This window comes from Chelon labrosus (genome assembly GCF_963514085.1).
Source record: "Chelon labrosus genome assembly, chromosome: 1".
NCBI classification, from domain to species: Eukaryota; Metazoa; Chordata; class Actinopteri; order Mugiliformes; family Mugilidae; genus Chelon; species Chelon labrosus.
Window position 1 is genome coordinate 9427756 of NC_140337.1, and position 23526 is coordinate 9451281.

Sequence of the window (23526 nt, forward strand, 5' to 3'; positions counted from 1 at the left end):
TGTTTTTTTTTGTTTTTTTGTTCAGTTTTATTTTGAAACCTACTTGCTTCAAGAGTTGCATTTCATTTGCTTCACTTCCTGTCTACTTTCCTGCCTCTGTGTTTCCCTGTATGTCGACTCACCTGTTTACCCACCTTCCTCCTTGTATCTCTCTGCTGACACTGGACTATTTGTTTTTTTTTCCACTTTCATTAACCTTTTGGATTTATCTGGCCTCCTCTGTTTGGATTATATTGTTGGACTTATATTTGGACCTGCTTAAACCCTGCATTGCATTTTGTTTCTCTCCTATCAGGAAATTGTTTTTTTTTTGCATTCACCTTTACTGTTGCCATTCCCTTTCATGGGTCTGGATGCAGGCCATCTCCTTTTAACTTCAGTCATGACAAACCATTATAGCGTTACAGTTTGGCAGAATAATTCAGTTGCTGGGAAAAGGCCAACAGCCAAAGAATGTCGTTTTTCTACATCATGGACCTGCCTGAAAAACAAGGATGTAGAAATGCTAGCCTCCCCCGGCTGAGAATGGGGTTCTGATCATTTATTTATGTTTTATGGATTACTGTTAGAACATTTCTTCTTTTACATCTCTAAAGTATCGTGGCAGATATTCCACAGATTATTTTTTTTTTATTTTATTTTTTTAAAAAAGGTTACAATTGACGTGACAATTTAGAGTTCAGTAGGTGTTGTTATTCAGACTCATAATCAGAGTAATGCATTTTTTTTTATTTTTTATTACTGGAGCTACAGGATGCTTTTTCCATCCATTGCGAAATTTAGATCATGTTGGCTGCTCAAGTTAAACTGTGAAACGTTCACATTTTCTTTACTTTAACTGGCAATCCTTGTGACGTGACCTCACCTGTCAGATGACAATGCTGTAAGAAAACTGGATTGACATGTCCTTTCCAAACATTACTGCTTTCGTTGAGCGATCACTGCGCTGTGTAAGTACTACACTTTCCTCCAATCTTTCTGAACAGTTGTTTCCATTTCATTCAAAGCTTTATTTTTTTATGTGGTTTCATCGTGCGTTTTTCTTTTACCAATTTGAAAAAAAATAAATTAAGTTCACTTCCTCACTTTGTGTAATATTTAGAGTCAGTCACTTTACACTCTACACAACCTCTTGTACTAGTCCACATGCCATCCTGGCTTTGACTATGAATTGCAGTACTGGTATTTAATTATTTCATTATTGACAGTCAAAGGCGTTTACAGGAAATCAACATTTACAGTAATTCTATGGTAACCTGGCAGTCTGGGGTTCTAACGACAGTCTGTGCAAGATAGGGAGGATGCTGTATGTTGATGAAGATTGATGGGGCACACATGATAACGTATGTAAAGGAAGTGGCGTTAATCAGACTTGAGGGGCTGAGGCTGCACGTGTGGAAAAATAATACTGAAATGTAAGTCAAAATGGACCCCAGGGTGCTGAGACATGCAAGAGTTCATACAGCAGACAAGTGACAATATGCACAACTGTAATGATTTGAATTATTCTTTTGAATTAACAGAGATTAAATAAAAAAATAATAATTTTATTCTCAGGGAGGAATCCCGTTTGAGAAAGAAAAATGAGCAGCTCCAGAAAACGACCCATGGAGGACAGGGAAACAGGACAGGAGATGAAAAGACGTCGTGACAAAGATGCAGGTGAAGTTAACATTACTGCAAGATTAGATAAAAACCAAGCCAAAATTAAAACAGATTTTTTTCTATACATATATATATATATATATTATTCTATATATATATACGACTGGGGCTTTTCTGTCAGGTCTGCATGTTCTCCCTGTGTCTGCGTGGGTTTTCTCCGGGTACTCCAGCTTCCTCCCACCGTCCAAAGACATGCTGGTTAGGTTAATTGGTGATTCTAAATTGGCCGTAGGTGTGAGTGTGAGTGTGAATGGTTGTCTGTCTCTCTGTGTTAGCCCTGAGATAGACTGGTGACCCGTTCAGGGTGTACCCTGGCCTTCGCCCGATGACCAGCGGGACCCTTAACAGGAATAAGCGGTTACAGAAGATGAATGAATGATATTGTCCTTCTGGTTGCTCAGTTTTTTGCACATTCATCTATAGAGTAGAGGTAGTGTTTAACGCTGTGTTGTCTTTTTAAAGTCTCTCAGAAACGGAGGCATCACTGCGGCTTGATTAACCAGGGAGCCACGTGTTATCTCAACAGCGTCCTACAAGGTCTTTTCGTGACGTCTGAGATCCACGACAGGTATGACATGCTCACATCTGACATCGGTAGAAAACATAAAAAGTATCAAAACAAATGCAGAAGAACCAGAGATGTAGCCTACATCACCCTCTATTGACAATGTTCGGCTTTGTACCACATTTTCACACATGCGGTGCCAAAAATTAAACAGACACCTAAAACTGGTGAACTTCCTTTAATGTATTGCCAGAAAAACAGAGTGCTTGGTTCAGTTTTAACCTGACATAGAGACACAAAATAAAATGAACTGAATTAAGTGAGAAATGACTGTTTTATTTCTAAAGGTTGGATCCCGGGTCAAATCCCACAGATCAACATCTGAGAAGCATCTTTGACAATTTGAAAGAAACGCCGTGCAAAACAGAAAACCTCACCAGGAGTTTGAAGATTGAAAATGGTACGTTGACCAGTAAGCTGCACACAAATATAACAAAGAAAAGTTAAAGGAAAATGTAGGATTTAAATGTATATATATCTTTTGTTAGTAAATCAACAACGTGATGCTGCTGAATGCCTGGAGCTGATTTTACATAATGTCAGCCCACAGGTCTCACAGGTGAGCACTTAACACGGTTCACGGTTTTATCAAATCAAACAGTCTGAAGGTTGTGTTTTAATAGATATTTCTCATATTAAGGTTTTTGAGGGGGCGCTGACATGCAAAACAAAATGCTCCAAAGACCACAGCATCATCGAAGAGACAAATCCTTTCTGGACGCTTCCGCTGTCTCTTGGAGAAATGCACGATGCAACCTACAGCGTGGTAAGCAGCAGACAATGATCAGAGTAAAGCACATATCGTCTCACTGGAAGTACTTATTCACATAAGAGGGGAGGACTGGGCTGAGACCATGTGACCTTTTTCTGCACTGAGGATGAAATGGTAATGTTCAGTTTAAAATTAGAACCAGTATGCATATATAAACATGTGTTAAAGTTTATGGAACAGTCATGATTAAAAGGCTTAGCATGAAATGAGTAAATGACAAGTTTCCGATTAAGTTCAAGTGTTTTGTCAACCCGTCCATCAACCCTGACCGACAACAAACGCAGCTAATCTTATGTATCTAATGTAGGCGCATACAACGACTTACAATGTTGTATTCAACAATATTAGTACGGGATAATTTTTACTTTAGGGCGGCACAGTGGAGAGGCGGTTAGCACTGATGCCTCACGGCAAGGAGGTTCTGGGTTTGATTCCATCTAGGGTCTTTCTATGTGGAGTTTGCATGTTCTCCCTGTGTCTGCGTGGGTTCTCTCCGGGTACTCCGGCTTCCTCCCACCGTCCAAAGACATGCTCATAAGGTTAATTGGTGATTCTAAACTGACCGTAGGTGTGAATGTGAGTGTGAATGGTTGTCTGTCTCTTTGTGTTAGCCCTGTGATAGACTGGTGACCTGTCCAGGGTGTACCCCGCCTCTAGCCCGACAACAGCTGGGATAGGCTCCAGCCCCCCTAACACCCTCCAGAAGACAAGCCGTTACAGAAAATGAATGAATGAATGCATTTTTAATTTACAAATTACAGACAGAAAATTACAGAGCATCAGATAATAGACGAACATTAAAAATGACATGAGGTCCCCCACTGATACTAGTCCTGTAGTAGTAAGCTGATTGAGGATAATACCTTCTAGTGGCTCATGAATCTTTAGACTTGATGAGTTCAGACTCAGTCTACCTGGTATGCCCTGTGTTCACTCCGTCTTCACATTTTCTGCAACATTTGTGTTTTTGCAGGAGAAAGGCTTCGAAAAACATTTCCAACCAAAGTCACACAGTGGAGACAACGAGGTGTACTGTAATGACTGCAAAATGAAAACAGCGTCGACCAGCGTGAGTTTTCAAACTCAACCTGTGACTTGAAACTTGAAACTTAAAGCTAGTTTTCAATTTGTATGCCAGATTCTGTTTAATGATCTTCCTTGTGGCACATAGGGATGTGAGATGGTGGCATTTCCTCGCGTATTGACTCTACTCCTCAAGAGGTTTGACTTTGACCTCAAGACCATGTCCCATTTCAAGTCAAACTGCTGTGTGGTCATCCCTCGCACATTACAAATCAAGGCAAGGAGAATTAACTTTTAATGGTGCGTCACGGATGTTTAATTTTAAAATCCTTTCATACATCTGACTCTGTGCTTGTACGCTGTAGGACAAGAAGTACACCCTGTTTGGGATAGTGAATCACGTAGGCAGCCTAAGAGGTGGACATTACACAGCCACCGTCCTGTCCAAAGAGGACGAGACCTGGTACGACTGTGATGATACTCACGTGAGGAAAGTAAGGATCTGATTAACATATCATCCATTATGGCTAATTTCAAAAGCATAGAAACCATTAAAGGGCTGTTGCTTAATGTTTTTGTTGAATGGTACAGGTGGATGAGCAGCCATTTGCAAACACCGGGACATACAAGTACGTTGCTTCTTGTTTATCAAGTCTGACATAGCTGAGAAAATAGTCTTAGCGCCAAGTATGTTAAGTAGCTGTGCTGGAGATTGGTAAAGAACACTTTATTGCCTTGTTTTTACTGTTTAACACTTAGTATTAGTTCAGCAGCTTTGGATATAAAAACAACTACTATAATATTAACAAAACAGTTATTAACAATCACCTGATTCAGTACATCATGTACATACACCGATCAGACATAACATTATGACCACCTTCCTAATATTGTGTAGGTCTCCCTTGTGGTGACTCATCAGAGAATGGACATGGGCCTTCTGAGGGTGTCCTGTGGTGTCTGGCAACAGAATGTTGTTAGTGGGGGCCTTTGGGTCCTATGGGTTGAGGGGAGGGGCCTCTGTGGATCATCCCACAGATACTTGATCAGTTTGGGATCTAGTGAAGTTGGAGGCCAGGTCAACACCTTGTTGCTAAACAACTTTTGTGTGTGCCTGTGTCAGGCTGCATCCTGCTGCATCATTGCTGTGGGGTGGGGGTGTGTGGTCTGGTCTAGGTGGGTGCTACATGTCTAAGTAACATCCACATGAATGCCAGGTCCGAAAGTTTCCCAGCAGAACTCTGAATTGTCACAAAATAGTCAATGTTATTTACTTCACCTGTCAGTGGTTTTAATGTTGTGGCTGATCGGGGTATATTATTAGGTGCAATACCACAATGAAGAGCGGATCCAAAATTCAGCCATTGCTCTCAATAGATCACAAAATGTGATTAAACACTTCGTTTCAACTGTATGGCTCTTTCAGTGATTTAGCCTGAGACATATTCTACCCAGAAGAGTTGACTGTGTGTTGTCAAATCTTTTGTTGCTCTCTAAAACAGATCCCGTACTGCATACCTGCTCATGTACAGAGGTAAGCACCAAGCAATTATGCAACCAAAGCGTTGAACACTGATTAATAATTACTTAACATGTCGCTTTGTGTGCCTCCCCATAGCTTGTCAGACAGACAGACCAAGGGACCTAGAGGCTGACATTGTGCAGCCTCGCAGGAGCAGATGTGAATTCTTCAAGAAGCCCCTTGTTATTGCTTTGGCTGTCACTCTTGCTGCAGTGATTATAATAGTTCCCATTGTGGTGACGCAAGTCAACAAAACCTGATACAGAAAAATAATCAGCACTTACCTCTCGTGGATTCAGAAATGTAATTCTTACCATTAGGTGATAATAAAACTGTGATATTTGTACATTGTAGATAAAACTAGTACACGTTAACAATGAACTTTGCTTTTTTGTTTATTGAACAATGTGACAATGATTATTCAGTTGTAAATTTTGAATAAAAGAGATGCATGAGACACTATGATTTACTCCAGATTTCTATTACAATAGAGATGGTCTCATAATGGAAACTCGGTCTATTTTAATTACATAGTTGTTATTGTATAATATGTTCAAAGAAATACATTTCAGATCAGGTTTACATTCTCTTATTGTGAGATTCAGACATTTCATTTTTATAAAACTGTTTGAAGAGCTCACAGTCAAACTAGTGATGGTTATGCTGGTAATGAAGTGTTCCTTTTTGTATTGGGAAGTATTTTAATTCTGATGATTAATACTTACAGATCAAAGACACTCATTCTGGTAATGTGCAGAAAGAGTTTTAGCGTCTTTAGGAGCTAGGTTACATAGCACAAACGTTTTGTTTATATACTGAACGTTGAAATTTTAGTTATAGCATTATCAGTCAAATTCTTTACCTTAATTGCTCATGAAATAAAGACAAGGCCCTTGTCCTCATGTTTTCTTCCACACAGGGATGGAGGTCTGTCTAGGAGCGACACCGCTACTACACATTGTGTACGGTGTACTGGTCTTGCAACATTCTGTCTTTAGTTTCAGGCACACAAAACAGAACACCACATGGCACTGAGGACAACGAATAGTTTTGCAGTATTGTTGGGTATGTTCCACCCTGATGCCACATCTAGGACAGACCCGGACAGAGGGGCAGCTGGTGACGCCCTCCACCTGGGGCAGACTGATGGAGTTGCATGTCTGCAGAAGTTCCAGGTCCCTGTTGGTGCAGCCGTCGTTGGCGCAGCGGTCAGATCGGGGGGCTGAACCTCTCCACGGCTTCAGACACTGCCAGCAGAACTGGTAGTTCTTCTTCTGATCAGCTCTACAAATGACGCACTGGACACACAGGTTGGAGAGATCCTTCCTCTCCATGTTTGTCTTGCACTGTGGACACTTGAGGGGAAACACAAAGAAAGGTTTTAGGAGGAAGCAAACATCCATATTTAAAAATCAGTAGTTTGGATTTAGTCCTATGTATCTAAATCAAAAATTCAAGGATCAATCAAAACCACTTACTGACTGAACCTTGCAGTTTTCTGTAGCAGCCAGGCGGCCCATAGTCTCCTCAAAGTGCCTCATTTCTTCAACAGATAGATTAGCCAGTCTGCGAACCTCTCTGTACGACAGCACTTTGTTGCACAGTTTGCCACCCTCGACCGAAGCGGGACATGTGAATATGTATTTCCCCTTAAAAAGAAACAAAGAGAACTTAATGACTTCAGAATTTTTAGATTTCCACCCGACTCATAAGGAAACTTTAACTGAAATACCTGTTGCAGCTGGCTGCGACACCACTTCGTCAGTGACTCAGGAGTGGCAGCGTGGCCGCAGGACATCTCTGCTCTGAGATAGCGCTCATCTGAGTCTGAGGTGGACAATATCAAATATATCAGCGACACTAATTTGCGATGTAAACAGAGGACAGAAACTGAGTGAGTGGAATTTTAATACATTTCGGCTTATGTAAAGCCTTGCAGCACATTTTTTTTATCTACATGCCGAAATGAAAAGAATAAAAGAATCTCACGCACAGTGATCCAGTTCGTCATCCCTGTCGACAAATTTCAGGGTGCTATCAAGTGGGTCGTAGTTCTCCACCTCTTCCTCTTCCTCTTCTTGAAAGCTCATTTTGATTCTGTGGAAGAAAAATCTGTTGTAAACAGAAGGTGTAATGTTGCTATGGACTCAGTCAGTTAAGCTGGGGACACGCTGCACAACTTTCACAGTCTTTAGAGATTTTTGAAAAGACTAGGGATACACACTAGCAGACTGGCTCTGGCAGATTTTTGTAAGACAACTGAAAGACTGAGGATCACACACTTAACTGCATCTGATGAGACTGCATGATTTGTCAAACCAACTTAAGCCAACTGAACGCATCAAACTCACGCAAACTCTTGGGAGGGCGACAGTTGTGGCATAAGATAATTCTTTAATTTATCGCACAGTGGGGAAATTTGGTTGGTTGTACAAAATTGGCCGTACCACTTGATTAATCTCTACTCTAGTCTCTACTCCATTTCTGTGGTCCAGGTTTGCTTTGTCGCCACTCTCCTGCTCTCGCTGTTTGCCATCATTGTCTTGATACTTCCTCTTCTTCCTGCCCTCGTCCGACGCTATTTCCTGTGTCCCAACCTCTCTTTTTCATTGGCTGTTGGCAACACGTGCTTGCAGATGGGTCGGTAATCAGTTCACACTGTCTGACTGCATCCAGGTTAAGCTTAAAAAAACTTGATTGACTGCTACTGAGGTCGGATCGGGTCTGTTCCCCTCACACACTAACAGATTTTTGTGGCAACTCCACAACTGGGAGTTGTGGGTAAAATCTGGCAAACAGTCGCATAGTGTGTCCTCAGCTTTAGTTTTAACCCTCTTTTTTCCCCCTACAACTCTTAACAGTTTTGTCAAACAAATTGACAATGTCTTCTGGCCAAAGTGAAAACTTTTTGAAAAGGCTATCCACGCTCCAATAAGTTCCAGACTGGGTTACTCCAATGCTCTGTATGCTGGTGTCTCCCAGTCCTCTCTTGGTCTCTTAACTCATGCAAAATGCAGCTGCCTGTCTTTTAACTAGCACTAAGAGAAGAGAGCACATCACTCCTGTCCTTTATTCCCTCCATTGGCTTCGAGTCCATTTTAGAATTGATTTTAAACTTTTAATGTTTGTTTTTAAAGCTCTTAACGGCCTCGCCCCATCTTATTTGTCTGAGATGCTGACCGTTTGTGAGTGTGGTAGGGCTTTGAGGTCATCTAATCAACTCTTGTCGGAGGTGCCTAGGTCAAAATTTAAACACTGGGGTGACCGAGCCTTTTCAATTGCTACACCTAGGCTCTGGAATAAGCTCCCTACTGACATGCGACTCATTACTGACGTGGGCCTTTTCAAATCAAAACTTAAAACGTATCTATTTAGAATGGCCTTTAGTAACTGCTAGTGTGGTGACACTTTTACTTTTATTTTATTTTATATTACTTTTTATCTTCTCATTCATTGTTTTTTTTTTTTTTTTTAGCTTACTTTTACTTATGAACTTGTTTTCCAGTGTGTTTTTAATCTTTTGTAAGGCACTTTGGTTCACCTGTGGGTTGTTGTAAGGTGCTATATAAATAAAGTACATTTACATTTACATATTAGCCGTACTTTGTGTAAAACAAGGGACATAAACAATATTCTCCAATATTCTGTTTCCTGAGTTTGGGTGGCTCCCCTCAGGACACTGTCCAGGCTGCAGGACACAGAGAAGGAAGACGTCCTTTATCCTCAGGCCGGCCCAGCTCTTAAATGCACACTGAGCACTGACCCACTTATACACAGGGAAACGGCTACACAACAAACACACGTGAACAATTTTAAGATTTATTATTATTATTATTATTATTTTTTTTTTTTTAATGCACTAAACATTACAAAAAATTATCTGGGAATATTGTATGTAGCCTACTGTGTGTGCTGTTTTTGTGTCTTTTAGCTACTCTATGCCCTTCAAAACTGTGCCCTGGAGACAAATAAAGCAATCTGAGTTGAACTGAAACTGAATTAAAGTTCTGAACACTTTATTTGGTTATATATTTAATTTTGTTTTTGTGAAATCTATATCGAACAAGCCATAATAACAACACGATAAGATTTTCTTTTGTTTGTTTGTTTTTTTTTTTAAATTTTCCAATCAGTATTCAGATACAGCACGACTCCAAACCGGACATGAGTCCACCTGTGTCAGTGTGAAGGGACAGGAGGACAAAACAAAGACTTTAACCGAAGTTTTAAGTAGATCTTACCTTAGCGACGCATGTGTTCCTGCAGTTTTTGGGACTTCCTCTTCATTGTTGTTCTCAACCGAGGGAGACACACGTGAATTAATCTCCTGGCGGAATATTTCGCTTTCGATTCAATAATAAATTCTTTTGGGAATAGTCTCCACAGGGTCTAGTTTCAGCTGTGCGTCCTCGGTCGCTTCTTTTGTGTGCGTGTTTTTTTGTTAACGTTTTTCTATTCGCCTTACCGAAAGCGAAAGACTGCAGAAGTCCGTAAAAGTGCGTCATGTTTTACCCTCCCATTTTTCCATATAAAGTTATTGTGTGTCAGACTATATCGTGAGTGTATTTTTTAACTATTTATTTTATTATTTATTTATTACGTATTTTAACTGCTTTCATCTAAAACGCTCCTGCTGCGTTCACTGCCTCACCCTTTGTATGTGGTCAAATTATAAGAAAAAGAAATAATACTTCCTTGTTGACAGAACAAACACACTCAAGTCCAGGTAACTGTATTCATAATTTTATTTTAGGGGCACCATATCAACTTTATTTAAAGTTTTACAGACATTTTGTGTATGTGATTGAGGTTCTTGGATCACTACTATCTCTGTAATGTTAAAGTCCGGCCAGAGGGATGCAGAGAAACCACTACAAGTAATAATAACAATAAAGCATCTTTACAGTATTTATGGAGTCAGTAAAGCCACATACCACAAACATCTAGTTTCAATCAACTGGAGATACTCTTTATCTCCGCTTTCCTTTTTCCACTGTGCACTGATGTGGAAAGTCATATGAAGAAATACAGTATTGTACAATGTAGATTTCCTTTCTTGTTTTGTTGTTGTAAGTGTAAGACTGCCAACTAACCCAACATCTTGTAGACTATAAGTGACATACATTCACATTTTGAGTATAACATTAAAGAAACATCTGCATCAACAACTGGAAATTGTATTAATTGCTACAGTTATTACTTAACATTGCTTATGTAGATTAAGTATCATCAGTGTTTACAACAGATTTTTTTCCCTTTTTTTAAAAAAAAAATTCAGCTGATTTGTACGAGAAACTAGACGTCTACTCTTTTAGATATAGTTTGTTCTTATTTTCTGTGCCACACAGGGATGGATGTTTGTCTGGGAGCCACCCCGTCACTGCAGGGCATGAAGTGAGTGCTCGTCTTCAGGCACTCAGGGGTCAGCTTCAGACACACAAAGCAGAACTCAACCTGACAGCGGGGACAGATGATGTTCTTGCAGCCCGATTTGTCGTGCTCCACCTTCAGACCACAGGTGGGACAGGCCCGGATGGAAGGACAGGCGTTGACCCCTTGCACCTGAGGCAGGACGATGTCCTTGCAGGTCCTGAGAAGCCGGAGGTCCTGGTTGGCGCAGCCGTTGTTGTCGCAGCGGTCTGACCGAGGGCCCGGACCTTTCCAGGGCCTCAAACACTGCCAGCAGAACTGGTGGCTCTTCTTCTTATCAGCTTTACATACGACGCACTGGACACACAGGTTGGAGAGATCCCTCCTCTCCACGGTTGTTTTGCACTGTGGGCACTGAAGAGCGACAGAAAAATTCAGAAAATAGTCCACCCGCGGGATTTAAAAATCAATCCACTGAATTTTGTTCTAAATATGTATGTGGGTTTTAAAAGTTGATGTGAAATCGGTAGGCATTTGTGACGTAAAAAAACGATGATAAATAATTTCAGAACTTTTGTACACTTATTTTAAAAATTACCATCTACACAATGTCACCAAAAAAACAATGTGACACATATCAGAGGTAAAATAAGATAAAAATGGAAAAGAATAGTCTTTTTTTTTTTTAACTGGGTATGTGTCTGTGTTCACTTCAGGTCTTGACGTTAAGAGACCCTGATCAGTTCAAATAAATCTCAGCTGTTTTTGACAGTAACATTTATGGAACTGCATCTCTTTGGAAAGTACAATTTCTGCTGATATGATTTATCTTTGTTTGATTTTTTTTGCATCACAGAGACCTGCAGATGTAACACAGGGGTGCATACACTTTACATATACAAATAGTAAATCAAAGAAATTAAACTTAAAAGCAACCACAATTCACTTACCGACTGAACCTCAGCGTACTGTGAAGCAGCCAGCCGGGCCATGGTCTCTTCAAAGTACTGCATTTCCTCAACGGTCAAATCAGCCAGCCTGCGCACCTCTCGGTACGACCACTCTTCATTGCACATGCTGTCATCCTCTAATAGTGCAGGACATCTGAATTTGTAATTCCCCTTAAAACAACAAAGAGAAGAATAGCTTATGGCTTACAGAAATACTAAATTATACACTATTCTTCAGCTGAGTACAGTCTTGAGACATTTTAAGTTTCTTACTTTCCATTTTATGTGCCTAAGCCACTACGTATATCATCAAAACTTTGATTTTTTTACTCTTTTCTGCCATTTATCTCGCAGTGCACACTCACTGTCTCCGGCTTTATGATACCTGTTCCAGCTGGCTGCGACAATACTGTGTTAGCGACTCAGGGGTGACGGCGTGGCCGCAGGACATCTCTGCTTTGAGAGAGCTGTCTTCATCATCTGAAGCTGCGGTGGACAAGAGGAAGGAAAGGTTTGGTAAACCGTGGCAATGTTCGTATGAAATTAGTTCAAAATCACAACAAGATGGCTGAAACTGCCCTTGTTTGTGGCTTTTTTTCTATCCACATGCTCAAAGAAAAACATAATGAATCATACACAACGGATCCAGGTCGTTACTCCTGTTGACGAGGGTCAGGGTTCTATCGAGCGGGTCGTATGACTTCTCCTCCTCCTGTCCCTGAGCGTTCATTATGATTCTGTGAAAGATAAATCTGTCGCTGTGAATACTAGAAGATGACATTTACATCAACACATCAAAAAAATGTTAATTTAATAAATTTTACCATTGTGGTCCTTTGTTTCACTTTGATTTGGAGCAAAAGTATCCTTTAAGTTTTGGAACAGTTGCCATAATGTGGGAGCTTTAAGGGATGTAAACAGAAAGTATAATGTTGCCATGGAGTCAGTCAGTTAGTTATTAACCCCCTTTTTTTTACATATATTTCTTTACATTTTTGGAAAACCGAATCAGGTAATAAGTGTACCCTTGTATAGAGATAACTAAACCTAAAAATTGGGTCATTCTTAGGCAGATTCTGAATATTAATTTACTTATTTTCTTCATTTGTGAGTGGATTTATGTGTGTTGAACACATAAATCTATGTGTATCACATAGATTTAATCTATGTGAATTTATGTGTATCTTTGGGTAAACTAAGGGATGTAAACAGGAAATATACTGTTGCCATGAAGTTAGCCAGTTAGCTTTAGCCTATATTTGTTTACATTTCCGGAAAACTCTTCTTCTTCTTTCCTTTTGGCTGCTCCTATCAGGGACGCCACAGCGAATCATTTGCTTCCGTCTCGCCTTAGCATCCCTCAGCCAATATATCCACTGTCCCTCCTCTGGACATGTCCAAACCGTCTCAGCCTGGCCTCTCTAAACAGATCTCTGCTCTCCTGTTTGTGTCTGGACCTTGTCTGGAGTCTGGCATAGATGGGGGCGGCTGTTGCATAATTGAACGGTTCCAGGAGTACAGTGAACTTGACAACTGCGAAAGGGGATTACCGAGTGACTCAACAAGTAGCTAAGGTCTTGGCCCCCCCCCCCCACACACACACTCCATGAACCTTTATCTTTATGGCAGGGCAGTTAGACAGAAGCCACTTTGAGTAAAAGGCACAAGGCAGCCTGTTTGTCATTTAAAGGCCTCTGGAATAAACGAGAAAGGTTCAAATGCACAACACCGTATATGTTTGCGTGTTCAGGTCTGAGTTGCTCACAGTTGGAAAACCTCTGACTGTGAACAAATACCTGCTCATTTTATCAGCATCACAAGAATGACTCACTCTAGGAATTTCTAGGTAGGCTAGTTTCAAGGTGGCATGGATTTACACTTTAAATTTTCAATTACTTTCATTATTTTTACATTTTATTCACGAGAATACCAAGCAGCCTTTAAAACATGGTCCTTTTATCTCACTATTAACCAAGAGCATTTCAAAGCCACATCTGAACTATTTTAAGAGTATTATTACCTGTCGCTATAATTATTTTAAGAGCAGAGATGACACATATTATGATTACTTTTAAAGGAAGAAATATCTTACCCTGAGGTCACACCTTGTATTTTTGCAGTTTTTAGGACTTCCTCCTTATTCCTGCGCACGACCGGAACACGACAGACACACCTAACCTGACCTGATTATCTAAACTTCGGGAGGAATAGTTGCGAATATTTTGGTGAAAAGTCTCAAGAGATTGTGCTTAATCTAAGCCGTCAGCCCCTGCGGTTATGTTCGTGCTCTCCGTCGCACTTCCTCCTTTGACTGGGATCGAAAGTGAAAGACTGAGCGAGTCCCGCGGATCAGGAGCAAGCAGAGTGGTGAGTGTTCTGTCGTTCAACCCTCCCATTTTACTACATACCGTTAAAAAATCAAGCCATCGTATGTGTTATCAGAAGCTGAAAGTTGCATTGTGCATGTGGCAGGTTATTGTGAGTTCACTGCCGTGTCGATTGAATCGTTATTTTCTACAATCGCAGTCGGAGGCGGTGGTTACACGGAGGGTTTCCATAACACCCCTAAACATCGCTGCTGCGTTCATGGCTCTCCTGCTGAGTTTTAGTCCGATTGTTCGCTTTGGCTGAAAAACCTTCACGTTTTTTGTTGTTGAAATTCTGAATTATACTTCCCTGTGTGTGTCGAGAAACTGGGTTTAACTGTCGTGGATGTGCGTGTCTGCATGGCTGAACAAGGCTGATTCTGAATGTTTAGGTAGAAGATATTTTACTGAAATAGGCTATACCTGCAATCATTCAATGCAAAGATGCACCTCGGCTTTACTTATAGCAAACTGTCAAATGACTTTCTAGCACAAACATAGAAAACAGATTAAGAGAATGAAAGTGTCAAAGTGACTCCTTTTTTGTTGCCACCAAAAAAAAAAGGTCATTGGACCACCTTTAGCTTTGATTACAGCACACATTCGCTGTGCTATTGTTTTGATAAGCTTCTGCAATGTCACAGGATTTATTTCCATCCAGTGCTGCTTTCATTTTTTCACCAAGATCTTGTATTGATGATGGGAGAGTCTGATCACTGCACAAAGCCTTCTCCAGCACATCCTAAAGATTCTCACTGGGGTTAAGGTCTGGACTCTGTGGTGGACAATCCATGTGTGAAAATGATGTCTCATGCTCCCTGAACCACTCTTTCACAATTTGAGCCCCATGAATCCTGGCATTGTCATCTTGGAGTATACCTGTGTCATCAGGGAAGAAAAAAATCCAGTGATGGAATAACCTGGTCATTCAGTATATTCAGGTAGTCAGTTGACCTCATTCTTTGGACACATAATGTTGCTGAATGCCAGTGATATGACCCTTCTCAGAAAGTAATAAAAAATTCTCTAAGAAATTCTCTCTCTTATTATTGTGGCATTTAGCAAATAGAAATAATTTTAGTAATCTTAACTGACCTAAAACAGGAGGTTTAGTCTGATTTAACTTCAGACAGTGAGGAATAAATGTATGTGTTTTTTAACACAGTGTATGTAAACATCTGGTTTCAACTGTGTATATATATATATTTAACTCTTTATGAGTTTTCTGCAAGTGTATTTATTTAATTAAAATATGTAAATGTTTCTTCCTAACCCAACTTTAGCTGGGTCTATTGTCCTCCAGCGTGATGAAACGGGATGAAAGGACAGTCCACATGTAAATATGACAGGCTTCACTACAACCACTAAGCATCCTCACACTGTTGATTTACTCATAGAGAGACTAGAGAACCTTCCAGTCTCAGGTGAGTTATCATAAAATAAAACCAGTTAAAAGCATGTGGCTCGTACATGTCTGACTGATGATGATGATGATGATGATGACACTGTGGCATTTGTGTTGACTCATGTCAGTGTTGTGTCTTTAGACTACCATGGACTGGACAGTCCAGGTCTTACGTGCTACCTGAACAGCGTGCTTCAGGTGCTTTTCATGACCAATGACTTCAGAGAGGCCGTGAGAAGGTTTGAAACCTCAGCTTTGCCTGAGTTTTGCTTAATAATAATGTTTTCAGATCGTATTAAATGAAAATCAAACAAATGGGTTTATTGAACTATTTGCCATATTTTGAAGTTGCCAAGAGTGGCATGAAACCTATTTAATTCCTGCAGCCAGTAAGTTTATCTTAGCCAAGACTTGATACAATAAGGAATTGTTTAGCAAAGCTCCTTCCAAAAGACAAATCATTAATGATTCAATCAAAGCTGTGAATAACAGTTCAGTGGAAACTCCATAGATTCAGGCTTTATTTACCTGTACTATACACACTTAGTCAACTCTGTGTCCAGAAATGTCAGGAAGCTGTGTGAAATATAAATAAAAACAGGATGCAATCGTTTGCAAATCACAAATTCAGTTTACTGAAAACTATCTGCTCATTCTGAATTGGATGTCGGCGACTCATTTAAAAAAAGAAGGGACTTGAGCAGAGTGTTGTTGTAAATTGTAGGACTTAATAGCCACACATGTTTCTCATTTGTGCCACAGATGCTGCAGCGAATATTCAATGAACGGACACCTGAGACAACTGTTTATTGATTTAGAGAGGAAGATGACCACAACACACAAAATCACAGAAAAGCTTGGGATCAGAAATAGTAGGTTTCGATTTGAGACATTTCATGTATAATCCTGGAGCTGTCTCAGAGTAAATGAAATATTATGCAAAGATATATAATTTTTTCTTGTCCCCTTACTTTCAGTATACAAGCAACGTGATGCTGCTGAGTGTTTTGAGAAGATCCTGTGTCGGACCAGTCCAGAAGCTTCCAAGGTACAGTCTAATGTATTCATTTTCAGGGAACAGGGTGCATTTTAAAAGATCGAGACAAATGTGCCGTAGCTGAATGTATAGCTTGCACTCGTAGCCTCGATGCAACTAAAAACTCACAAATGTCTTTGTTCCCCACACAAGGGGTGAAGTAGGAAGAGCTACGACTAGCTGCAAACAAACTGCCATACACAGCTGACCTCTGCTGAATCGTGCTGATCAGTTCATCCTGGATGATCATGTTGTTGAGAAAAACTAGTATATCCTTCACACAAGGTCAGAACACAAAGAGCAGTCTTTCTGTGCCTTCTGAACTTGATTGTCGATGGCAACGGTGGGGACATTGCTAAGGTCACAGACGCCTTTAAGGATTTTTAATCTCCTGGTTCATTTACCAGACTTATACATTTATCGCTATTTGGAAATTGTAATGAGAAATCACAATCACCCAGAATCCACAGACTGGAGGAGTTGATTATTCTTTAAGAGTAGAATGAGGGATGATTGACGGGTCCGTGTTGGTGAGCCTTTGCGTAGCTCTCCGTCAACGCAGAGTGAAGGGTTATGGGAATTAAAGTTCCCCATCAAGGGTGACGACACTGATCGGTTGAAAGGTTGTCTTGAGCTGGAAAGTAAATGAACTGAAGCGTCTATCAGGCAATACGCAAAAAAAAAGGAGCTACATATTAAAAGTTGGTTCCACCACTACAAAGAAACTCTTTGTCCGGTCTTTTCTGTAACAGAAGAACCAACAACAGGACAAACAGATGGTCTAGTAGTGCCAACACAGTTCCATGCTGGGGCCTTGAGCATGAGGCCCACAGAGTTTGTTGTACTGTGTCTCTAATTACCGGACTGCACAGTAATAACTGTACTTTTGTGTCTAGATATTCAAGGGGGAGCTGAATCATAAAACCACATGCAACGTTTGCAACAAGAAGAATGATTCCAGGAGCTCTTTTTGGCTTCTGCCCCTTGCGGTGGTAGAATCACATTGTGAAACCTTCAACGTGGTACCGTGTTTTCCTTTAATGCAAATAAATACTTTACATATTAGGGGAGAAATGAACTTGCAGGATAAATAAATCTATGTCTACAGGGACAAGGACTGAAGGATTTCTTCAAGGAACAGACAGTCCATGGGGACAACCAGGTGTACTGTAACCGCTGCGATAAAAAGCAAAATGCACACATTGTGAGTCATAAATTTTATCTCCTCAAGTATTTATCGTACTAGTTGACTGGAGTTCATGAAATGATTTACATTTTGTCGCCTAGAAACCGGAGTTAACACAAAATCCAGATGTTCTGACCCTCCTGCTGAAAAGATTTACCTTTGATTACAAGCAGCAGTGTTACGTCAAAGTCCACTGCACAGCTGATGTGCCACGGACTTTGTACTTGGAGGTATTTCATACACTGCACAGCAGCCACTTGTTTAGATTAACACCATTTTTTTTTTTTAAATGTGATGACTTTGTTTTATCGCCCTCCCTTCAGCAGTGCACATATGACCTCTACGCTGTGGTTAACCACTTTGGTGCTCTATCAGGAGGACATTACACTGCCGAAATCAAATCTTTTGAAAATGGGAATTGGTATTGCTTCAATGACAACACTGTTAAAAATGTAAGGAGGCTTTTCTACATACGTACTGTACATACAAGTGTTACGATGAAGTTAATCGTTTAGGATTCTATTGTTTTCAATTCTGCAGCTCAGACGACAGCCATTTAAGGCTCAAGAAGAATCCCTGAGGTAAATGCTTTTTTGTTTCACCACAGATGAGGGTGTTTGATGTCATCCTGTAATGTTTGCAATGAGTGCGCATTATAAACCTTTCTCAAATTGATAATGCCTTTACATATTCCCTCCTTGAAACAGGTCTCACACAGCTTACCTCCTCATGTACAGGAAGGGTAAGTTTTAAAATGTACAGTATTGATTTCTAGGTTGACTGAATTTTTAGATTTTGTAGGACAAAATGTACTTTCTCCTTCTATACGAAGTTGGTCAAAAGCTACATTTACGCTTCTGCATCAGATCTACGTCATAACCTGAGGTGCACCTCCACATGTTATGGCACTGTGTATGACAGTTTGGACTGCAACAGCTGTGATTGTTCCAAAATGCAAACAAGCACAGAAAATCCTTCGTCCATTTGTCTTCTATACAACATCCACTCAGATGTTTTCTTCTATTCCATGTGGCAGTGATTTCAGTAAAAATAACTTTTGTCTCAACTTCAACATGAGCTGCTCAGTTCCAGTCGCCACTCAACACAACTGACTAGAGCAGGACTGTGGGGGCCACAAACAGCCCAGTTGGATCTCTAGGGGGCCAGACCAGATCTGTATGGAATTAGAACGCTGCCATAAATCGTGCGCGCGCAATGAGACTCGCGCGAGCGCAAATCAAACATCCGCGAGCGCAATGAGACTCGCGCGAGCGCAAATCAAACATCCGCGCGCGCATTCCCCCCCCCCCCCCCCCCCGAGCGCTTTTCCAAGCACTCGCAAGCTATTTTGTATCCTGTATCTATGCCCCCTGGAGCAATATTGTAGCCTGCGAGGAGAAAAACAGCTCGCGTGCGCGCAGAGTCCGCTCGCAAAACTTTCCCCTGCTCGCTCGCGAAACTCTCCTCTCCTCGCGCGGAAAACTGTCCCCTGCTCGCGCGCGAGTTATTTCTTTTAGTGGGCGTTTTTGTCAGTGAGGGGGACGGGCCTGGGGGCATGCCAATCACCATTGTATCCCCGAATATAATTGGTTGAGCGTATTGGCCAGTTGAACAGCAGGGTACGGCAACACTACTAGGACAAACGGGACAAACCACACTTATTCACACTCCAGAACAGAAGGTGGCGGTAATGCACCAAAAAGCTGGTTGCCGAACCGCCATTCAGGTAACGTCAAAGACAGTAGTATCAGATAACTTCTTAGTTAACGTTATTATCATCAAGAGCTATGGCTGTTAATGGTTAATGGCGGAACAGGCGGAAGACGAACAATTGTCAAGTGCATACCGCCACCTGCTGTACGACAGTGTGTATCATCATTTACGTTCTTATTCTGCACATCAATCTTGTGTCTCTTAAAAAGAGTGTCCATGGGCATCTTTGCCTTAATAAGATTTTAATAAGAAATAGCCTACTATATTTTGACACACATCTGCATCTGGACCATACGTCTATATACTGCTCTCATATCGAGAGTTGCTGACGCCTATATAAAGTACAGGCCTTCTATCGTTTTTATTTATTTTTAGAATTTTTTAACATTACGTTTATAATTTTCAGGGAGAAAGAAGTAGTCTAGATCGAGAATATGAACAAAACAGTTTTACCAAAATAAAAAATGTCGTTGTGCAACAGGATCCAAGTTACAAAAAATGATCAGCATTTTATCAGATTAATGTCGACGATGGAGGGAAGGAAAGACAGCACTCAGTCAAACATACTGAAGTTCATTGCTCTGTGTGACATTTTGCAAACTTTCAAGTCAAGACACCAAATCACAATACATGTCATTCAGGCATTCGGGGCTGTGTGGTTTGTCCCGTTTGTCCTAGTAGTGTTGCCGTACCCTGCTGTTCAACTGGCCAATACGCTCAACCAATTATATTCGGGGATACAATGGTGATTGGCATGCCCCCAGGCCCGTCCCCCTCACTGACAAAAACGCCCACTAAAAGAAATAACTCGCGCGCGAGCAGGGGACAGTTTTCCGCGCGAGGAGAGGAGAGTTTCGCGAGCGAGCAGGGGAAAGTTTTGCGAGCGGACTCTGCGCGCGCGCGAGCTGTTTTTCTCCTCGCAGGCTACAATATTGCTCCAGGGGGCATAGATACAGGATACAAAATAGCTCGCGAGTGCTTGGAAAAGCGCTCGGGGGGGGAAAATGCGCGCGCGGATGTTTGATTTGCGCTCGCGCGAGTCTCATTGCGCGCGCACGATTTATGGCAGCGTTCTAATTCCATAGATCTGGCCCAGATCTGGCCCTCTGGTGGGGCGATTGTGGCCCGGGGGCCGTATGTTTGACACCCCTGGACTAGAGTTTTAGTGGCAGCATTACAGAAAGGTGGCGACACATGAGTGCACACGTATTAATGCATACGACAATGTAGGCTCTGTGTAGATCCATTACAGAAGCGTAAACCAAGCTTAAGGCCTCCTTAAGGTGATTTATTCAAATGAAATGCTGATTAATGAAGAAATAAGTTCAGACATAGTCCTCCTCTAAACTGTTCTTCTAACTGAAATGCCATCTTTTGGTGGCTCTTTTTTTCTTCTTGTTTCTATCTCTCTTTTTTCTCATAAGGCTAATACAGAAATGATGAGAAACAGGCATTATGGCGAAAGCGTCAGCCTCAGCTCCACAGACAGATCTTAAGACCTTTGAAACACTGCTTTGGAAAACAGAACTTGAGAGTGTCCTATATTTAGTAATAACCATTTCTGTTTCTCTTAAAGTGAACAAAAAACTGGGAAAAACTGATGGAAAGGACCAAGACGCTCACAGTGCACATTCACATATTGAATCTGAAAGAAGGCAGGACACTGACAAAGAAAAAGAGACTCAACTGCAGATTGGAGGTTGTATAGGAGGGGTGAACCATGTGGTCTATGATCACAGCCCTGTTAATACAGCTTGGGGGAAACGCACAAACCATTCTGTAGAACCAGATGGTCTTCAGCAGAAGAAAACGTTTCCTCTAAAGGACAATGAAGCAAATGGAGACGGTTTCAGCATGCAAACACAAAAGTTACATTTTGCAAAGAGGCGGCAAAATGGATACCACCATGAGCTGAATGGTTGGCAGCTTTGTACAAACTCAAAGGAGCATGCGTGTCAGCTCAACACTGAAGGGACCCTTGCAGTGAATTTAAGAATGCACCAGGAAAAACATAACACCCAAAAGAAAAGACCAAAGGCGAACAAAGCTTTCTATGAAACACAGGACGGCACTGGCACAAAGACTGGAACAAAACCTGATGGTGGCAGTGCAAGAGAAACAGTTAACCCTGCAGAAACTAAATGTGTGGAACAGAAAGTGGAGGTAGAGTTAAAAGGAAAGAACCTTAAACAAAGAAAAGAGGCTCGCGTCAGTGATGTGAGTGACTCTGGTGTCAAGTCTAACAGCTCTGCTTCAGTTCCATCATGGGCAGGACGCTCACACAGTCAGTCTAGATTAAACCGACCCACTGAGTGTACACATTCACCAGATAGAAGATCAAGCAGCTTAAATAGAAACAAGGTGAAAACAAGGTATGCTACACAAACTGTGACAATGCAAGAAAGACTGAGAAAGAAAAGAGAAGCTAAAAGGTGTAAAGTCAAATCAGTGAGACCACAATGGAGGTAATGAAATAAATCAATGAATTAAACTGGTTTAACTTTTTTTTTTAAGATTCTTTTTTACATAAATATTGATGGTTCTCACCATGTTTCCCGTCTGTTATGTATAATATGATAAAAACTATTTCAGCCACCCCTGTGATAGACTGGTGACCTGTCCAGGGTGTATCCCTGGACAGGCTCCAGCAGACCCCCGCGACCCTTAACAGGAACAAGCGCTTATAGAAGATGAATGCATGAAATGTTATACAAGAAATGGGCTTTCAGGTGAATTTGATTTCCATTTTATTTATTTATTTTCAGCCTCCTTAGGATAGGACTAAAAGGGTTCTATTAGAAATAGAATATAATCATAAATATATTGTCATTTTACATAAACACCTGTAATATGTAAGTTTTGTAATAATAATTTGTGTTGTTGTTCATTTTACTGGGAGCGTGTCCACGATGGCCCTGAACAGACAAACCAAACACTGGCTCTGCAGAGGAACTTTTGCATTTGTAGGCAGGTCAAAAACATGTGCTAACATTTTCGTGTTCATGTTGAACAAAAGCCTTGGGTGTAACTAAAGTGATCACCTGGACCTCCACTCTCATCTCGTTTCCTTGTTATTTCGAGATAGACCTTTAGAGGGAGCTACTGTTCCTCCCGGAAATACGCAAATTTAGATTCCGCTTGAAAGGGTCTAACAGGTAATCATTATTTTATTTTTATTGTTTTATTGTTTTCTTTTGTTTTTTTTATTTTGCTTTTTTACGTTCATTGACACACAAATAGATCAGAGTGAAGAAACGCACTCACTTTTTTGGCTCTTGTTTTAAATCTGCTCCTGTTTTTATGTTGCTGAAAATGAAACTGAAAGTTTCTTCGAGCCTCTTCAACAACATGTGGTTACATTAACTCTCAGCCCCAGGATCAGAAGGAGCAGCGAAAAGTACAATATCACAAAATGGAAAAAATCTACCAGGTCCAGGTTTGTGGATGTGAGGGTGAAATGAAGACAGTCAACCTGGGGACCGAGGAACAGTTCAAGAGCGTCACGGTGCTGCAGCTGAAGGAGAAGATAAAAGAGAGGTTTTGTTGGGATATCACAGGTAAAATCATTACGTTTATACCGTATATACAGTTAATGGGTCATATAGAAGAGTTCATCAATGAAATACTGTATACTTGTCATTATGATATTTGTGTGATTTATTCTGAAGTGCTCAAACACGGTTAACTCTCTCGCCCTCTCTCTCTCTGTCAGTTGATGATTTTGAATTTATCTTTACGAACAAGCGCCTGGATGAAGACTCCACCCCACTGTGTGAATATGGAATACAACACATGTCAGTCATACTGTGTGTTGTTATAGTGAGAGGGGGAGGGCCTGGTCCCCCTGAGAAGGGAGATGGCGGGATGGGTGACAAGGGGGGTAAAAACCAAAGCATGGAAAGGCTCGCATCATTTTAAAGCATTTCACTGACAGATTAAACCCACTCTTCGGT

The 23526-nt window shown here is 41.0% G+C and overlaps 3 protein-coding genes across 7 annotated transcripts; 2 read left to right on the forward strand and 1 right to left on the reverse strand.

The window, feature by feature from the left end:
* Positions 1–1557: 1557 nt before the first annotated feature.
* Positions 1558–6004, forward strand: LOC311487090 (ubiquitin carboxyl-terminal hydrolase 47-like). Its single transcript, XM_084543207.1, has 10 exons — positions 1558–1662; positions 2128–2233; positions 2518–2630; positions 2719–2789; positions 2871–2996; positions 3976–4071; positions 4174–4519; positions 4617–4654; positions 5528–5559; positions 5644–6004. Exons 1-7 carry the CDS (start codon positions 1584–1586, stop codon positions 4321–4323), a joined length of 741 nt encoding a protein of 246 aa, XP_084399333.1. The 5' UTR covers positions 1558–1583; the 3' UTR covers positions 4324–4519; positions 4617–4654; positions 5528–5559; positions 5644–6004.
* Positions 4859–14299, reverse strand: LOC311487031 (E3 ubiquitin-protein ligase RNF19A-like). Of its 5 annotated transcripts, XR_014699018.1 has the most exons (10): positions 13960–14299; positions 12692–12769; positions 12504–12604; positions 12253–12353; positions 11868–12038; positions 9789–11331; positions 7541–7644; positions 7280–7374; positions 7026–7196; positions 4859–6902 (listed from the first exon to the last, which is right to left on the reverse strand). XR_014699018.1 is itself a non-coding variant. In XM_084543123.1 (5 exons), the coding sequence occupies exons 1-5, from the start codon at positions 7928–7930 to the stop codon at positions 6447–6449; spliced, it is 858 nt and encodes a 285-aa protein (XP_084399249.1). In that variant the 5' UTR covers positions 7931–8068; the 3' UTR covers positions 4859–6446. The 5 variants fall into 5 exon arrangements, 2 of the variants coding, with proteins under 2 accessions (XP_084399249.1, XP_084399250.1); XR_014699016.1 differs by lacking the exon at positions 12692–12769 and having other exon boundaries at positions 13973–14299; XR_014699017.1 differs by lacking the exon at positions 12692–12769.
* Positions 14300–14886: 587 nt separating this feature from the next.
* Positions 14887–18828, forward strand: LOC311487024 (ubiquitin carboxyl-terminal hydrolase 50-like). Its single transcript, XM_084543110.1, has 10 exons — positions 14887–15657; positions 15781–15877; positions 16401–16510; positions 16616–16686; positions 17571–17696; positions 17783–17878; positions 17962–18090; positions 18184–18312; positions 18401–18441; positions 18568–18828. Exons 1-10 carry the CDS (start codon positions 15576–15578, stop codon positions 18611–18613), a joined length of 927 nt encoding a protein of 308 aa, XP_084399236.1. The 5' UTR covers positions 14887–15575; the 3' UTR covers positions 18614–18828.
* Positions 18829–23526: the final 4698 nt, after the last annotated feature.

Coding starts and splice junctions, on each gene's coding strand:
- LOC311487090 (XM_084543207.1), top strand. CDS start 1,584: ATGAGCAGCTCCAGAAAACGACCCATGGAGGACAGGGAAACAGGACAG. Junction 1,663..2,127: donor ACGTCGTGACAAAGATGCAG/GTGAAGTTAACA, acceptor GTCTTTTTAAAG/TCTCTCAGAAACGGAGGCAT. Junction 4,072..4,173: donor TGAAAACAGCGTCGACCAGC/GTGAGTTTTCAA, acceptor TGTGGCACATAG/GGATGTGAGATGGTGGCATT.
- LOC311487031 (XM_084543123.1), bottom strand. CDS start 7,930: ATGCCACAACTGTCGCCCTCCCAAGAGTTTGC. Junction 7,645..7,898: donor TCGCCCTCCCAAGAGTTTGC/GTGAGTTTGATG, acceptor TTTCTTCCACAG/AATCAAAATGAGCTTTCAAG. Junction 7,375..7,540: donor GGATGACGAACTGGATCACT/GTGCGTGAGATT, acceptor TGTCCACCTCAG/ACTCAGATGAGCGCTATCTC.
- LOC311487024 (XM_084543110.1), top strand. CDS start 15,576: ATGACAGGCTTCACTACAACCACTAAGCATCCTCACACTGTTGATTTA. Junction 17,697..17,782: donor ATTGTGAAACCTTCAACGTG/GTACCGTGTTTT, acceptor CTATGTCTACAG/GGACAAGGACTGAAGGATTT. Junction 17,879..17,961: donor AAAAGCAAAATGCACACATT/GTGAGTCATAAA, acceptor TTTGTCGCCTAG/AAACCGGAGTTAACACAAAA.